Source organism: Ammodytes marinus (assembly GCF_949987685.1).
Source record: "Ammodytes marinus genome assembly, chromosome: 3".
In the NCBI taxonomy this organism is placed as follows: domain Eukaryota; kingdom Metazoa; phylum Chordata; class Actinopteri; order Uranoscopiformes; family Ammodytidae; genus Ammodytes; species Ammodytes marinus.
The window spans coordinates 11100339-11119552 of NC_137232.1; the positions used below are offsets into that span (position 1 = coordinate 11100339).

General features: G+C 46.0%; 1 protein-coding gene across 3 annotated transcripts in view; it reads left to right on the top strand.

Moving 5' to 3' along the window:
• The first annotated feature begins 1162 nt into the window (after positions 1-1162).
• Positions 1163-19214, top strand: part of LOC307271374 (ephrin type-A receptor 4-like) — a 60213-nt gene continuing 42161 nt past the window's right edge. For all 3 annotated transcript variants that reach the window (XM_080053799.1, XM_080053800.1, XM_080053801.1), the window contains exons 1-3: positions 1163-1305; positions 3061-3128; positions 6108-6771. In XM_080053799.1, the coding sequence (XP_079909925.1) occupies positions 1209-1305; positions 3061-3128; positions 6108-6771 (829 nt within the window). In that variant the 5' untranslated portion in view covers positions 1163-1208. The remainder of the gene's footprint in view (positions 1306-3060; positions 3129-6107; positions 6772-19214) is intronic.

Below are 19214 nucleotides of genomic sequence, written 5' to 3' on the forward strand. Positions count from 1 at the left end.
CTTTTGACAAACACGAACAATGCAGCCTTTGTTTGAAGAAAGGCTGCAGATGTAACATCCATTATATTTGTGCACATCATTCACCTTTGCTGCCTCCTCATCACCAGGACCCGGCCTGCTCTGTAACCTGTGCTGACGGACGTATCCCTGTGCACATTTCATCATAAATATCCCCTTAAAAGCCCCAATAATATTAGAATAATAGCAAGCGACAATAATCCAATACAAGCTCACCACCGATCACAAAACGGGCATTGTCAATTCCACAAAGTGCAATGCCATGTATAGTGCTATGGTAGGTCATGCCCATGCTTGTTCTTTAATCCAATTGTGGAGGCAGAACAGGCGTCGGTATCTCCGCTAGGTGGCGACCTTGCTCCGATGCGGCTCACCTTGGACAGCGCTGCGCTTGACTGGAGCCCAGACTTACATGGCAGGATCAGCACAGTCAGTGTGGCTGCTGCTGCTGCTGAGGAAAACACAGAGGACAAAACTGACGCATTGCATTTTATGCATACATACATTTATAGTCGAGCAACAGTCTGTATTTTTCGTTTAAAGCTAAGAAGGCAGTGAGTTAAACTGACTTAATTTCCTAGATAAACTGTGCTCTATGGATTCTGGGCAGCGCGCACACACTTGCACATACTCTCGTTCTTTACCCCCACTGTTGACAAACAGGACATTTCCCCCCCGCAGTTTATTTTTGTAATGTCAATAGGTGACTCACAGTCATGGTGAGTTTTACATCACCTCTGTACCTGTGTGGCCAAAAATGTCGTGGAGAAATGCCACCTCGTCACACAGTCACCAACTCGCCGCGTCACTGGCTACTGGTCTTCTCTGGTAAATAGAGACTTTTTTCGGGGGTGTGCAGGGGGGGTTTGCAGGGGGGGTAGTTAACGATTATTTGCGCCCCCCCTTTTCCCCCTCCACTAAGTTTCCCATATGGATTGACGCGTCAGAGCGCACAGAGTGGACCCGCCTCCTGCCTGGCTGTGGTGCGCCCGTTGCGTCTCTCTCCCCGTCCGCTTCAAATCCATATTCCACTGGGAAAGAGAGAGAGAGAGAGAGAGAGATAGAGAGAGAGAGAGAGAGAGAGAGAGAGGGAGTCTGTGTGTGTGTGTGTGAGAGAGAGAAGGATTTGGGAGAAGAAGAGCAACGAAAGAAAAAGAGGAGAGGAAAAAACGGGAACAACGACACACTAAATGGCACTCATGGCAGGGATTTTGTTCACGGCCACCTTTCTCGTTTTTGGGATTTCTACATTTGTTTCGTCGGCACGGATATATCCCCCAAATGAAGGTAAGGTTGTCGGGAGAAAAGAAATAACTGCCAGCGGACTTCTGACTTCATCTCCGCGCTCCGTCTCTGTCCTGTGTTTGCGCTGCGGAGCTTCACTTCTTTGGTACGAGTCTAAATGGTGGCAAACACCGACAGACAGTGCACCTTTTACGCAGTGACTTTTTGCGGGGTTTTGTGTGAACGAAACTGGAATGAGAAGTGCCTGTCCAAATGCGCATCGGCTGTTTTTTTTTTGGCCACGGCTCGGGTCTTGGATCGTACCAGCTGCAGAAAGCCTGGGAGCAGGCAGGGATACTTGTAGCCCCCCGTTAACGTGCTGATCTCTCTGTTAGGCGAGAAGGTCAAGCCGATATGCTCAACAACAGTTAAATCTATACCCTTCCGGACATGTATTGTAGAAGAATATTTAGGCACAATGGATAAAGACAGTGTGGAGAAAATTCGACACACATCCGACAGGCAAAGCAGCTCTTTATCAATTTCAGAATTAATGTGCACACGGTGATCACTCCTGCTGTCAAGGAAAAACACAGTCCTACAAGTTAGATGGTGCTGCTCGGTGAAGTACGATATACACGACGGATTAAAGAAGAGCAATTGATAGAACACTGTTTTATGCTCTACCAGGTTGCCACACGCTTGGTGAAATTGCGACATAAAAACTGCGAGCTGTTTAAATTGAGCACGGCGTGTCCTACACGAAACAAGCGCTCGCCTCGGAAGGTTTCGGGAGCGAGAGGTGCCTGCTCACAGGGTCCCGGGGCGCAGCACTGTGTATCCAGTTTCAAAATGTTAGGCCCAATACAACCTATAGGTTACTTTCCAGTGAAAACACTAATAAACACAGCACTTTATTTTCTTTAAAACAACACCATGGGTTGCATTGTATCCCTGCTGAATTGCGCTCTCTAGTTCTGCCATGCTCGGCAAAGCGCAAAAATAAAAAACTGTGGAACACAACACACCCACAATGATCAGTAAGGTTAAATATGAAAGATGTTTCAGATGTAAAATGGATCAGTCTGTTCCAACTTATAATTTATACCGTGGGTTTATATAACGGGCGTAAATTTATTAATTTAAGCAGAGCAGTTCATTTGGCATTTTGCTCACACCGCATTCAAAACAACACCTAGACAGACTATATAGGCACTCGATGCCATTTAATTCAATAGAACATTATTCGATTAGTTCACATGAATAATCTTCAACTTTTTTGAAGAACATTTTGTGAATTTTTCTGAACGTTTTTTTTTCTTTCAGTGTAATTTTAAATGCGTATTGTTCTTCAACGACCAAGTTTTTTTTATTGCCGACGGCTCCCTGATTGATTTCGATCCCATCAAACGATCAATTGTTCAGAGCCGACGCTGAGCAAACTCACTAATATTGGTTTTAAAAAAGACACTGGGGGAAATTCATTTGTCATTTGTACACAATCTCTTTTTCTCAACGGAAATCAATCACAACGACACGCGTAAAGGGCAGCGGGGAGTTCTGCATAACAAGACGTTTGCCCGTTTATCATTTGCAAGACGTTGGCCAACAAGTCTTAATCCTCTCTCTCTGTACTGACATTTATCATGATGATATTTTCCTATACATGATATATCGCTTTTACAGTTATTTCTAGTCATTAAGCCCCCCTTTTTCCTCCAAAGTGTGTCAGACCTAAGTGGATTATACATGCCAATGCTGATGTTGTATGGACTGTCTGAGACTGCATGCTCACTTCTCCCTGTTCTTGTTTTCCAGTCACGTTATTGGACTCCAGATCTGTACAGGGGGAGCTGGGATGGGTCGCCAACCCAACAGAAGGAGGGGTAGGTACTGCAAAGAAGTGTCCCCTTGTTTCGGACGCATGGTCCCCTATTGAGCAAAAAAAAAAAAAAAAAAAAATGGAGAGATAATATCCACTACTGGCAGGAGCTCTTGAGTGGACTGCCAAATAGATACACAGCTCTCTTTGATAAGACTCTGTCCTGGTGAGCCCCTTTTTGGGAAATATCTTTGGTAATGATTTATTGTGCAGCTGTCTGCACTGTAGGGATAGGAGGCTCAGGGTGAGATCAAGGCATAATTTCACTCCCAGCACACTCTTTTTCACACACTAAAATATGGCTAAATGTGAATTTGCCATTTTGTTCTGTATAGAGACACTCTGGAGCACCCTCCAGGGCCCCCATGGGGTGCCCGGAATCCACTTTGAGAACCACCGGTCTATAGGCACCCCCCCCTCCCCCCAACCCTCTTTCTCCTGGCTTCCCCTCTCTCTAACCACGCTGTAATGGTCAGATGCAGGGGCCGATACTGCAGCGGGCGTCAGGTTTCCTGAATAGACGGTGGATTGAATCGGTCTTTGTGGAGAAACTTTATATCCCTTTCCACCATTGAGTCGAAAGAGAAGCGAGCGAGAGAGAGGAACTTGGCAGCAGAGAGAGAGAGGGTCCTCTCTCTGGAATGGATGAATAAAGGGGAAGGTGCAGCGGGGTTTTAGCTCTCGCCGCAGGATGACTGGATCTGGCTATAAAGAAACGGGATAGGGGTCAACCAAATGCATGATCCCTCAGTCTAATTGGGCTATCTACAGTGGCTCTGATAAGAGGGAAAAAATAGGGCCAAAGTGGCACACTGCGTGCCACAGGCATAAGAGGGTTATAGGAAAATGTAAGGCTATTGCCATGCCTTACATTTGCAGTCAGCAATAGGGAGAATGCTTGTTGTCAAAATAACTTCTTGTCAAAACCTGTACGTTCTTGTGTGTGTTGAAAAATAAATCCAGTGTTAATACACAGCCTATGCTCTCTGAAAGGGCATGTTGCTCGCCACAGTGGGCTACCTTTGTTTACATTCCCTTTGTTTACATACCAGTTTACAGGGCCTAGGCTGTGTATTAACACCAGTTATTTTTCAGTAGCATTTTGTGAGGAGATAATTAACTGATTTTGACAAATAGGGATTTTGACAACAAGCAATCCGCAGAATAGGAGACTCCACCTTTTACTCTGTCTTTATTTGATCCTATAGAAATGACCAACATTGGATTTGAATGCCATGTTGTTTTAAAGTGAGGGGTGACCTTAATTAATATTTCACATTTAAAAAAAATCAGTGTTGAGTAAGTCAGCGTTCCTTTGTCCATTTATTCTACTTACAGAAATGTGATGATGAGCCCAAGCTAACCTTTTAATGATGTATGAGAATTACTACAAATTTGCAACAATCAGCTTAACTAATGAATTCCAACCCAGGGGAAACAGAATTTCACCTTGTGCAGCTGTTGCAGGCTCTGAGTGCAAGCTTCCCTGAATGAACTTGGCCAGTGCTGTGCTCAGCCCCCCCCCCCCCCCCCGACCATTTTATCACAAACAAGTGATTGACAGGGTCCTGGCAGCCACAGCAAGCCAGCATTCACCCTCTCATTACCACCAATTGGCCTTATTCTCCCTCTTCCCTGCTATCGGGGAAAGGTACGGCCTTATCTCAGCGCCCGCTTGATTTCCACAACAAAAGGGGGACTAAAGTGAAGAGAGCCGAATGGAATGGAACAGCAGGGAATGATAGACATATTCTCAAATCATACAGCCACAGCTATGTTTAGCATTATCCCACCCTCCCTTGGGGATATAGGGCTTTAAAACCAGATTGTTTATGATAAGGCGTCAAATCAAATCTGGCAGCATAACCCATATCCTCCACTATCCCATTATGACTCTTTTTTTTGCTATGGTTTTTCTAAATGGCTGAAGCGACGGCAGCCAAAGGCCTGTCTGCTCTTGTTTACAGCCCAGCTCAGTCAAAGACTTCATTTAAAGCACACAGTGAAAAACTTAGGAGGGGAACACAGCGCTTTGAGCCTCTCAAGACGTGCTCGTGTTTGCTCAACAGGGATCTGTCGAGAAGGGGGAACTTTATCATAAGTAAAACAAACATTCCCTCCCGGCAATAATAAGCCAGGCCGCGCCGGATAACGTAATCCATGCGCCCCACGTCGACGACTCCTTCTCTCTCTCTCTCTCTCTCTCTCTCTCTCTCTCTCTCTCTCTCTCTCTCTCTCTCTCCTGTGAGTTCATACTAACAACACCGGGGAACATGTGTGGCTCTGTAGCCCAGTACCCGTCATGTATGTAGATGAAAAGCAGGCAAACATTAGATCATTACCTAATGATCTTAAGAAAGAAAAAAAAAAGATTTTCATTCCTGCTTTTTTTTCTCAGGCCTTTCAGTGTAGGAGTGTGTGTGTGTGTGTGTGTGTGTGTGTGTGTGTGTGTGTGTGTATGTGTTTGGAGGATGTTGTATACCATTCCCCAATTAATTGAATTGAACACATTACAGAGGTATGGAACTTATTACAAATATATTTTCTCGCAAAGAAAAAGCCATAAATATTTATATATCAAATATTCTTTATTAGGACCTAACAAGTCCATTAGGTGCCACATATAAAATATGCTTCCAGTTTAGCCCTCAATTAATTGCTCTGCTGAGACTCAGATATTGACTAATCTTTCTTGCGTGCCCTTTTGCACATTCTTAGACTTCCAGGTCTTTTGTGTTTACTTGCACTGTCCATTTTAATGAGGAGATCATTTAGTTGTATTATTTCATTGATGGCCTTAACCTTTAGCAATCCAGTCATGACTTTGTTATGCCATTTTCAAACAGTTTTTCCCATAATGTCTCAAATAACCAAATTAAACAATGTTTTGGAATTCAACAACCCCAATCAATTTGCAGATTTGCCAAAGAGATCAGAATACCCTTGTAACAATGTTGTAATGTTGTGTCCTTTCCCCATGCAGTGGGAGGAAGTGAGTATAATGGACGAAAAGAACATTCCCATTCGGACGTACCAGGTGTGTAACGTCATGGAGCCCAGCCAGAACAACTGGCTCCGCACCGACTGGATCCCCCGAGGCGGTGCCCAGCGGGTCTACATCGAGATCAAGTTCACCCTGAGAGACTGCAACAGCCTGCCGGGGGTGATGGGAACCTGCAAGGAAACCTTCAACCTCTACTACTACGAGTCCAACAACGACAAGGAGCGCTACATCCGGGAGAACCAGTTCGGCAAGATCGACACCATCGCGGCCGACGAGAGCTTCACCCAGGTGGACATCGGCGATCGCATCATGAAGCTGAACACGGAGGTGAGGGACGTGGGCGCCTTGTCCCGTAAAGGCTTCTATCTGGCCTTCCAGGATGTTGGAGCGTGTATTGCCCTGGTGTCCGTCAGGGTCTTCTACAAGAAGTGTCCTCTGGCGGTGCGTAACTTGGCCCAGTTTCCCGACACCATCACCGGAGCCGACACCTCCTCGCTGGTGGAGGTTCGCGGCTCATGCATGGATAACTCAGAGGAGAAGGAGGTACCCAAGATGTACTGCGGGGCCGACGGAGAGTGGCTGGTGCCCATTGGGAATTGCCTGTGTAACCCTGGATACGAGGAGCGCAATGCAGAATGCCAAGGTAAAGAACTGACGTTTGTCTTGTGTTTTTCTTTTGGGAGGAGGAGGGGGGGGACTAACTCTTTCTCTATTTATAGATCACTCTCTCTTTTCGAAGCCTTCCAGTCCCTGCAGTGTCCTCACTCTTTAATTTCTCCCCATTTTCTTGCTCCTTTCGTTCTCTTTGTCCTTCCCTCCTCTCCCTCCTTCCTCACCCACCTCACACTCTGTTGGAAATGTCTTTTCTCCACACTCCACCATTCTCAATAGTCTTTTTTCCAATGTCTGCTTGGGTGATAGAAGCAATGATGATTGTAAATGGAGTAATTAGCAGGCCCACTGGGAGGTATTGTGCAGTGGGATGCATCCCAGGAGACTTGCTGACACTGGGAAAGGAGGGTGTAGAGCTCCTGCTGGTTTGCACTACCACTACTGTATGTCTCTCACCCCCAACCTGCCTCTTTATTCCCTATGGAACCCGGAGCTGGGAAAAAGAGATAGACAGCTTTGGAAGGGAGGGAAGGAAAGAGAGAGAGAGCAAGATTTTTATCATTCCAAGCATGTATGAGAAGAGTGAAAATACACAGCAGCGAGATGGGGTTGAAATAGTGCTATTTGGTAGGACGGAATGGCCCTTTCGGGACGATTATTCTAGACTCAGCTCGCCTTGATCCTATACCAGGCTTTTTGATGAGGTTTTAAGGTCACGGTAGAGTGCCCCCTTTCATATTTTTTTTTTACTAGGAGCATGATAGAGCCTTCAACATGTTGGTAAATTCACAACATTACCTTGGAATTGGCTGTCACACAACACCTGGCAATGGATCTTTACAAAATTTGCGCTTTGAGACGTTTCCAGCTCATTCTCTCGTGATGAATGGCACTCTTGATTGACCGTACGGTAATTTCACGTGCTTGTTTCACTGCGGCAGATTGTAGTTTATGGTATGCAGCAGTGCATTGTGGATAGCATGGAGTGGTGCTCAGCAGCTGTTTTGTGGATCACAAGCAGCATTTTGCTAAGCCGGGGCACAGTTGTCAGCTGGCCAGGCCGAGCGGATGCCAATTCTGCCACGATAGTTTATTGGTATACTATACTCCAGCAGCCACCCACCACCATTGCACACAACAAAAAAGCAGTTAAGCCACAGCAGTGAGGGGGTCAGAGGCTGGGCACGGGTGATTAACAGGGGGACGGACCACTACACCTCTCCTAATTTACGAGGGAGCCTTTATCTCAGAGGACTAATTGCATGACAAGCAGATCTGCTGATTTAGGGGTACCACTGGCTGCTTGGGGGGGTAGAGGAGGCAAGGGAGCAGCAAGTAGTCACAGATGGGGGTCGTGTGTGTTGTTTGTATGTGGATTTGTCCAAAAGAGTATCATCTGAGCTGTAGAAATGATCTGTGAAATGAATGCTCCCCTGTTGCTGGGTTCAGATGGCTTTCTTTCCCCATGGCTGGCTTCAAATCAGCACATAGGGGTGGAGGGACCACTGGTCTCCTTCTCTTGAAGGAGACCAGACAAGTAGTTGGTTACAGACTTTAGGTACATCTATGCTGGATCGGCCCTTTGTCATGCAATTTACTAAAAAAGCCTCTCTCGTTTCAAATCAGAATGAGAACCCTGATCTCATGCTGTGTATATCCTGGTGTTCATGTGCCTGGGACATTGAACTGGGCCGCTCATCTCTCCTCTTTCATTTCAGTTGAGATGAATAGCTGTTGCTCCCCGAAGAATGGCAATGTAAACCTTGATTTTTTTTATGACTAATGCAGTCTTGTTGCGTCTGCCAGCCTCTGAGCTGGCAGTATTGCTTTTCATGCCAATATATCCATTTAGTTCTCATATCGCTGCATCTGCTTCAGTTTGTTTAAGTTAAGAGTGCCAACACAGCCGCTCCATTCGCTTTTAGCTCCAATTACACAGTTTAAAAAGTTTCCTTACATTTCACTTCCAATTGGAGACTGGATAACATGCACTGAGTTTGAAGCTGCATTGCCGCCAGAGGCTCCAGTATCGGTCAGCTCCTGTGACTGAAGGGTTAGTAGGTACTGGCCACTGTTAGTCTACAAGTGCACTGATGAGCTGGTTAATATTCCTTAACATGACAGGCTCTGCGGGCTACTCTGCTATATGACCATGCTATTGAAGGGACCTGGAGAGGAGCTGGTATTGGGGGAGGGAGACTAGATATCAGGGTATAAGTGGGCTAAGGTGTTTTTTCTGAAATATTAGCAAGTAACTTATAAGTGTATAAGAGTTTGACAGCCTGTGTTTATGATCATATGGCTTGTTCTGTTGTAACCTTTATTTTGGAAAGGTATTCCATGGTGAACACAAGCTCAATTGTGTGTGCCCAAGTGTATGCGAGTATAGCATGCTTGTGTGTCTGTGCTTGTCTTGTGTGCGTGCGGGGTTACAAGGGCACCTTGGCCCTTGGTTCCCAGCCCAGGATGAATGGGCTCTCCTCCATCATTGTTTGGGGCAGCAGCGGAGCCGACTGGGACTGGCCATGTTTGAGGGGGAAAGAGAGGTAGCAGCGGGGGGGCTGATGGGGCACATTGGAGTTGTATTCTCCAACCCTGACAGAGGTCAGAGGTTGTCCCCTTCTGTATCCATCTTACTGCTATGTCTGACAGGGTCGGGGATCCAGGATTGATTAAGACGTCAAGGTTTTGACAGCTGTGGCAGGGGGCTTGTGTATTTGAGGCTTTGCTTGGGGAAGGCCAAGGGTGGCCAGGGTATACAGGAGGGGGCACTGAGGGCCAAGCGCCCCCTGATCTGAGAAGAGGGGACTCTGTCTGTTTGCATTTGGGATCCCTTTCCCTGTTAACCACCACCCCATCCCCCCCAAAGCTATGTTGGGGAAGGGTGGGGGTCAGGGAGTTACCTCGCTCCACATCTGGTGAGGGGGTCCCTACTGTTGGAGGGGTGGGAGGGAGAGATTAGTGACAACTACGTATGTCATTATGGGAATGATAATTGCCTTAACTGTTTTTCTAGTGAGATAAACTTTTGAACGCTCTTGGCAGCAGTGGCGTGCGTTTTTCAGGAAAATGTGTGAGTTGTGTGTGTGTATTTGCCTTCATGTGGTCGTCATGTGTGTTTGTTGAGGATGTAGCTTGGTTGGGGCGTGAAGGTGACAGACACATTTGACTCTGCAAAATGCTGGTTCATGGTTGAGCTGTTAACCAGCATATACACACACACACACACACACACACACACACACACACACACACACACACACACACACACACACACACCACACACACACACACACACACACATACACACACATGCATGCAGACACACACTCACACACATGAATATACAATTCACTTTTAACTCCCTTTAAGCCTTGGGCCTTCATTTTCACCACTTTGTTTGTACCCTCACTCCATAATTTGCATGTGTTTCTGTGTGTGCATAGCAGCTTACAGCTTGATAGTGATGTCATTGTGTGATCGGAGCATTTTCTCACCTGAGACCCCCCTCCACGCTCTCCATTCCCTGCAGCCTTTGCTGAGCTGCAAACTCTCATTCATATTGGATTAAGAGGTTTAAGGGATGAAGTTTCTCTCCCATGCTCTGCTCATTGAGTGTGTGTGTGTGTGTGGATCTTCCTTTCTCTCTCTCTCTCTCTCCCTCTGTTGACAGTGTTAAATATGCGCTCGGGAGCATCATTCTAAATTCACCACGTAATTCTATTTAGCCCGCTGGTCCCCAATGGCTTTAAATACACAGACTCAGTCCTCTTGCTCTTCATCTCCCTTCCGTCTGGCCAACCACACACACACACACACACACACGCACACGCACACGCACACGCACACGCACACGCACACGCACACACACACACACACACGAACACACACACACACACACACACACACACACACACACACACACACACACACACACACACACACACACACACACACACACACACACACACACACACACACACACACGCAGTGTTTGCATCTTCTCCTTGGTCAACACGATTGCTTGCTTGTTTTTCTTCTTCTGTCTCTTCAAATTTCCTGTTGCTTTAATGGCTCTTTATGAGCTATAATCTCTTTTCATTCTTTTTTCCCCTCTCCTTTTATCTTCCTGTATTTTGTGGCTGAGTTTCCGCTAGCAATTCTCCCCCATTCACACTTTATCCGGCCGTCAAGGTGGTTAGTGTTCGTCAGGCTGTCTGTGGTGGCAGAGGCAGGAAGTGGGCTGAATAATGAGATTACCTTCACTGTTGGGAGGGAGGCAGCTATAGGAGCCGCACATCATCACCGACATTGTTCCCACAAGCAGACACACACACACACACACACACACACACACACACACGCTTACACCAGTGTGAGTGTGCACGCAAACTTGAATAGTAAAAATCTAAACACTTGCAGGGAAGGGCGCATGTATGTACACACCAACATGTACAGCGATGCATGCATGCTTACACAAACCAACACAAAAATCCAGGTGCACACGCAAAATGTAACACCGGACATGTTAAGTAATAGACTCAGACACGTTCATAAATATGTATAGCAGATCCCTGCACACACTCTCAAGCTTTAGTGTGTGTAAGCAGCACTCACAGACACACACACACACACACACACACACACACACACACACACTCTCAGAGCTGAGTACAGCGCAGTAGTCGAATGGAGGTGAATGTACTCATCACTCTCCCTGCCACCAGAGAGGCTCATTTTGTGCTGCTGAATAGAGACGAGGAATCTATTACCGACAGAAACTAGGAAAGAACAACACATAGAGAAAGAAAGGGACACAATGTCTCATGGGTAATCTGCCACCAGCCTTCCCCTTCCTCCTGAAGTAATCGCTAAAAGCATTTTTCCTTTATATGTTCATATTGTTTTGTTTCTCAAATGATGAAAATAAAAGTCCCCTAAACACACACACTGACTGGATAGAGGAGGGAGGTTAGGGGAGGGCGGAGGTAATTCAGCCATCATTAGCCGAGGTGCTGAAATGTTTTTCCTGTTGGACTGCCGTCCTGCCTCAGTGTTTGTTCCCTTTGCAGTTCTCAGCACTCATCACCCCCCCCCCTCTCTCTCTCTCTCTGTCTCCCTCTTTCTCTTTCCCCTTGCCGTGCCTTGTCCAGGGCAGGAAGCCACAAGTGATCGAGCATGCCCTGATGGCCACAGTGTTCCCACAAAGCTAGTTAGACTGTACCAATACCCATCTTTACGTCTTTTTATCTCCTATTGAGTTTTAAAAGCCTTTTCCTGTAACAGTCAAGATCCCTGAAAGCATTTCCCAGAGGAATGCATTGGGCTACCTTTCAAGGAACTAACACAGGTTTTTTAGGAGAAGCTCTTCTTTAGAAATAAAACAAATGATCCCAATGTGTTGGTAAAATTATACAATGTAATTTTGTAAATAGCCCACAACAATGCCATCACATAATGCAGAGCAAATAGGACACTGCGTTTCTCTCAGCATGGGGTTTGTGTCATTTCAATATGTGAATAGGCAGATACACATTTTGAGTGATCTTAATTAAATTAGCTTTATAAAAGCTGGATTTCCTTTTTCAACACAAGATTAAAAATCAAGCTGTGTCAAAGCCCCGTTTTACTAAGCAGCTTTTGATTTGGGAGGTTTTAAGTAGTTCATTGGACGAAATTAAGCATACTCACAGATGCCAGCATGCTTAAAAAAGTTAGATTTTTCTTTTAGATTTCGCTGTTGTCCTACAGTGCAATGCACAATGGAAATTAAGTGGCTACAGAGTTGGATAATGGTGGTGAGACAAAACATCTTAGAGAAAAAAAGGGAAAACTAATGTTTGAATCTGTGATTTTTTTTAGAATTTAAAACTTCAGTGTAAGTGTTCCACAATTGGAGTTTAATTATTTTCACATGGTTTTGCAGTCTTATGAAAACCACTATGTAACATACTAGCTTTCAACCCATAAAGGAACCCTTGGATCTTGAATTATTTCAAAATCTCCCAAAACTGTAAAAATGAAGTTATTGGCGAGCTAGCAGGAGACACTACCTTCCAAGCAGTATACAGTACAATGTAGATCAGTGCAAGTGTTAATCTATTAGCCTACTCTAAGTGTTGAATGAGGAGTAATGACAGCTTAGCCTATATACTGTTAAAATGGAGATTTTTCTGCTACTACTGCCACGGTTGTCTGCTGACATCATGAACATATAGCTCTGGAAGGGTCGAAAAGGTATTCAAAGGGATGATAAAATTTTTCTCTCTCTTCTCTCCTCTCATCCTCATCTTTTTAAAAAGCACCCCCCCCCCCTTTAAAGCCTGCGATGGGAAGAGGGAGCGATTAAAGCAGTCAGCAAGCAAATTAGCATGTCAAAAGACCCTGAATCAATACCCCAGCTCTCTACCAACACAACCCTTCACCCCCTCCCTCTCCTTCTCCTTCTATCCGTCCCTGCCGTTGCCCCATTCCTCCGGCTGTTTCCCCTGTCTCTCCATTTTCTCCTGCACACTCTCCCTCTTGCTCTCTTGCCCCCTCTATTTCTCTGTCACTCGCCTGGACATTTTTTTCTTCCCCCGAGTTTGTAAGGGAGAGATGGACGGATGTATAGGCAGAGAAAGGCAGACGGAGGAGAGAAGTGGATAGTGATGAAGTGGGCATGGTGGTGGTGGGGGGGAGGCTGTTTCAGAGAAAAAAGATAAAATCCTCGAGCGTTGTGGTTCGGTTTGGCATTGCACACATTTATTTGGGTTTCCACTGTCAAAAATGGGAAAGGGTACCACAATAAGGGAACCGTGACGCAACTTGTAGCTGTTTATAAGGGCCATTGCCGTTCATAGCTCTGACCTAGAGAGGTTACTGTTCCTTACCAGACCTCACTGTGCCAAACCAAACCGTGCTGCTCAGTGGAAACGGTGCTTCGGCCACCGCTGTAGTGCTAGAAGAGAGGAACAACGGACCTCTCTCGCCAAGAAGAGCGGATATCATGGAGATGAGGAGGAGTGGGAGGGAGGTATAGAGAGGGAAAAAGAGACACAAAACATGGGAGGAAGTGAAGTGGAAAGAGATTTAGTTCCAGTCAGGCAACCGTGCTTTTCCCTGCACTTCAGCCGTCGGTTCACCATTGCACGGAAATCCCCTTTGAACCATAGGGCAATATGTTACTGATCGCGAGGACTGTGGGGTGTGAGTGTGGACAGACAGAGGGTATGTGTGTGTGTGTGTGTGTGTGTGTGTGTGTGTGTGTGTGTGTGTGTGTGTGTGTGTGTGTGTGTATGTGCGTGTGTGTGTGTGTGTGTGTGTTTGTGTGTGTGTGTGTGTGTGTGTGTGTGTGTCTGAACCATTATCTGTCCTATATTTATTCCGTGCATCTGTTGCGGCAGGGGCATATCGCATGGTGTATCATAAACTTTCTATTAACGTTCCAATCGGGTTGAGCAATCTGCAGCCCGGAGACCAACTCAGCCCTGCAGCTCTTCAGATGGACCGCCAACAATCTCCCTCAGCGTCTGACAATGGGAGGCTGATTGCAAACACCTTGAAAATGTTACATCTCTCGCTCTCTCTCTCTCTCGCTCTCTCTCTCTTTTCTCCCGTTGATTTCTATCTTAAGCTCTCTCCATCGCGCCGGGGCGATAGTAGGTGGTCTTTTTCTTCTCTCCTGTTTGTCATCCTCTTTCTCATGGGGGGGGGGGGGGGGCGCTGAGTTCAGTGGCCAAAACAAAAGGCTGCTCCGTGGCAATCAGTTAGGGGTTATGACAAAAAAGCCCTGTGCAATAAAAGGGCCGCTCTGTAATCTGATGTGCCCTGAGACTGGACACAGTGCCCATCTTAATGAGCTAAGATCCCCCCCCCTCCCCCCCACACTTTTCCAATCTCGGTGGTGGAGGAAATGGCTTGCTGGTTCATTCGTTCTCACACACACACTTACACTATTTGATTTATATGTTGGAAGAAGGTGAGGAACACTGGCAGGTGGTTGCAAGGGCGTCTGTCAATGCAATATAGAGTTGCGTGAGTGTGAGGAGGTATTTTGGGATGTCCCTTTCATTACCTATAGAGTACATAGACCATGTTAGATGAGTTTGGAGCACTTCCAAGGCTTTAATGGCAGTACAAATCTCCCCGATGAATCATTGCCACAAAAGGTGAACAGCTGTATTGAAAAATAAAATAGCTGAATCATTTATTAAAAGCTCAAGGTACGAGTCTGTGCACATAAACACACGAGGAAGGAAGTCAACCGAGATTCCAATGTGCAAAATGTAAACTGTTAATGAGAGGTGCAGATAGAGAGGCAGATATTCCTACCTTTGGCCAGAGCCAGGCTAGCTGCTTCCTCCCGCTTTCAGTCAGATAAGCTAACAAGGTGCTGCTCAAACCCCTCATGTAACCCTCAAAAACCCCTCATGTAACCCTCAAAAAAGAAGCAAATCAGCGTATTCCTCAAAATGCTAAAACTATTCTCTTGGAAATAGGGAATGTATTGCTGGAACTGCTTGGCAACTCATTTTTTTCCCACTAGTTGCCATTAACTCCCAACACCTTGTCCTGGTGTTCAGCCCAGAAGCATATGAGATCAGATGGCTGACCTCTTGCTGCAAAATACACGCTTGCATGTGTATCAAACAAGCCGTGGGGGTTGCCAACCGCCTGTGTAACCTCTCGGTGGGAGAGCTGAAATGTAATTTGGGGATATGTGGAGGTTCTTTGCAGCACACCGGGGGTCCCAAGCTTGTCGATCTCTCCAGCCCAAAGGCAAAGGTGTGTCCATGCCATAGGGCACGTCTCTGGGATTACTGTCCTTGATCCCCACTGATCTGTGGCTAGCTGTCAAATAAACTGTTGGAAGCGGAGGAAGAAGAAGAAGAAGAAGAAGAAAATATATAAGATAGATCCATTGAAGGTTCACATACCACAGAGTAAAGAGTATGAGAGAGAGAAAGCAGATAGATAGAGAGATAGAAGTATAGAGATTGAGAGAAAAGAACATGATTGAAATGGAATGGGAATGCACAAGGATATCCAAGTAGAGCGTGGATGTGTGTGACAGAGGGAGCGTGTGTGTGTGTGTGTGTGTCGAGGAAAAGGAGAGAGAGAGAGAGAGAGAAAGAGAGCCAGATGAATTGACTCCTGTCTAGCTGCCCTGATAAACGGCTGGAGATGTGAAAGGTGAAGTGGGGGGTTATGGGTACAGACGGTGATGGCTCTTTGAACAAGCCCAGCGTAGACATGTCACGACCTCTGGCAGCTGCGGTTGATATTAACGTCAATATCTCTACCTGTGTGTCTATCGTAGGGGATCTTTCACCTTACTTTATACTTTTAAAGAAAATATATTTTTTTATGGGAACTACCTTCGAATCAAGAAAACCCTTTTAGTATACTATGTAGGAGAAAAGGATAGTCTACCGAAGCAATTTTAAAAAGAGCTTTGTGCCGGTACAATACAGATCCCTTTTGTTTGGCAAGTAAATATAGAATGATGGCAGTGTTAGGCAAAAGAATACAGAAGGTTAAGGAGAATTTTTTTTGGCAGCTTTCAGGAGGCATCAGAAGCTGCCATAGGTGCTGCCAAGTATGGCGTATCGCTCCCTAAGTGCTGAAGGAATCCATAAAGATAAGGAGAGATAACCGTGAAGGCACAGGAAGAGAGCAGTAGACATACCTGGAGTGAAAGAAGGCGAGACGTCCCGAGAAATACAAAACATAGCCCATGCAGAAACTCGACTCTGGCCCTCTTCCAGTGGTGGCCACACACACACACACACACACACACACACACACACACACACACACACACACACACACACACACACACACACACACACACACACACACACACACACACACACACACACACAACTTACTTCAAAGCTGGCTGCGCGTTTGAATCGACGCTACTCTTTAGTTTTTTCGCCTCGCTATCATGGCCGTGCCTGTGTGTCCGTCCTCACATCAAAGCTACAGGGTAAAATGTTACACATTAGCAGAGTAACCCGGTCTAAGCAGAAGCCATTAACCCCAGGCTCCTGTTACACACCCTGTAGCCCCCACCGACCCCTCCCCCTCGCAAGGGCAGGTTCAACTAGCCTGAGGTTAGGGAGGGCAACGCACACACCCAACGGCTAAGTTTGCCGACATACATAGCACAGGAATGCACACACATACATACACATCATGCGAAGCCATGCCCTGCGAACAGGAGCTGACACAGTTTCAAGTTGGAGGGGTATCAGTTCCACGACAGCGATGACCTCAATGCTGTTTTAAGAGAGAGAGAGAGAGAGAGAGAGAGAGAGAGAGAGAGAGAGAGAGAGAGAGAGAGAGAGAGAAGAGGGGAAAGTGGTCTGGAGAGAGTGAGGCCAGAGTGACATTAGGAGAGGTCAAAGGTTAAAGCAGTGACAGCCACAGTGGAGACCAGCAGACCGTCATTGGGCCGACATGAGCTGTTGAAGAGCTAGTGACCCAGGAAAGTTATTATGTACCCTGACTGAGCACACACACACACACACACACACACACACACACACACACACACACACACACACGCGCACAGTGGTTAAAACTGCATGTAAACAAGCACACATTGCAGTGACACAATGGTGCGCCCAGTTACTCTCAGGGACACACACCCTCACGCACACACACATGCACAATAGAAGGTGCTTTGAGGCCCCAGACAGGCTGTCGTCTGGGAGCTGCCAGTAGATTACCTAAACAAACAACCTAAAAATACCTTCCTTTTTGCACCCATAAGTCGACCCTTTCCAACCCCTCCTCGTAACCCCAGCACGCCACTTCTGAGAAACCGACAAGGTTGATGTTAAACTTTACCCCCCCGAGACCCCAGGCAGCTAGGTAATTAAAGCTTTTGTATGCATGTTTCTGCACACGCGTTAAGTGTTGACATGTGTGTTCACTCCGAACGCGTCACGTGTGTTGGAAGTGTTTTTGAAAGTGCTTTGTTTTTTGATCTCATCATCTATCTACAGGGACGCAGCAGACTAGAACCCCCCCCCCCCATCTTTTTGGGTCAGTCTATGCTAAGAATGAAACTTAGTCATACTCTCCAATGCAACGTATTATTTGGGATTGTTTGTGGGTAATGACAGCATGCTGGAACCATTTTCTGGTACCATCATAGCCACCTGAGGTCACACATCTGTGGGAAGCAGGGTGGAAACATTGAGAGGCATTTTAGAGTTGGACAATAGACTGAACGTATCAAATTATAGGCATTACGGCTTGAATCTCATTTTCTATTTCAATAAATAACTGACACTAACCACCCACATTGCACACTTTTTTAACTTGACATACTGTAATTAGGCGAGCCGAGGCATCATGAGCATACACATGTGTTCATAGATGCAAAAAAGATGCATGGGTAATACAGGAATTATTCAGTTGGTTGCTCTGATACACTTTAGACACTTTTTATGAGACAATTGCTAACAAAATAGCAATTGTTTTAGGGATCAATCAGAAGATTAAACATTTAAAATCCATTCCTTAGCCTTTTTTTCTTTTTCTAATATGATGACCAGGCAAGGAGAAAGATTGTCCGTTCATTTTACTGAGCTACAACAGTCCAATACTGTAAGCTCCCAGCATTTGACCACTTGTTGCAGTTGTTTCAAACCTGGATAAGACATATACGACATGTTAAGGCAATTATAATTAAGTATATCTCAATGGCACAATCCCCAAATCTTACATGCAATCGAAACTTGTATAACCACAATCAATATCATATTGATTAATTGCCCAGCTCTATAATGTGGTTAACACATGCTATGGAAGCATGAATCAAAATCTACCATGGACACATATAAACGTGACAAATCTACTGTGTTGTAAGTTTTGCATTGTGTGGGGGGGATTTTAGTGATGTGTTATGTATTTGTGCTGCAGCGCGACACAGGGTTTACCCTTGTTTACAGAATTGGATATGAGGCCCCATTGAGACTGCTTCCCTATCGCTTCCTCTTCCTCTTCACCTATTCTTGGTTGTGTTCTCCTCACACATCCTCCCTTTTCCTGGCCCTATTCTCCCCGACTGGCTGCGGGGAGAATAGTTCAGCTCTCCTGATTGTTTAGCGGTGTGTGCTAAACAGTGTCCCCTAGCATAAACAGCATTAGCATATCCCCCCCACCTCCCACCTCTCTCCCTGATTTATTTTTCATAAATCGAATCCAAACGCGTCTCTTTTCATTGTAAACAATGTCAGGAAAAGCGTGCTAGATACACACAGGCCTGCTCGCACTCACACATGCAGGAGCAGCACACATGTCCAACAGGAGACTCAAGTCCCCGGGGGCCTTGGGGCCGAGACAATACCTTGACGGAGTTTGTTTACCTCCCGTCGTCCCTGCTGTGCTCATGTCCCTTGCATACACAAAGCCTGTTTGGTGGAGGTGCATCGTTTTGTGTGTTCTGCACGCATGGTACCGCAAAAGTGCCTCGGT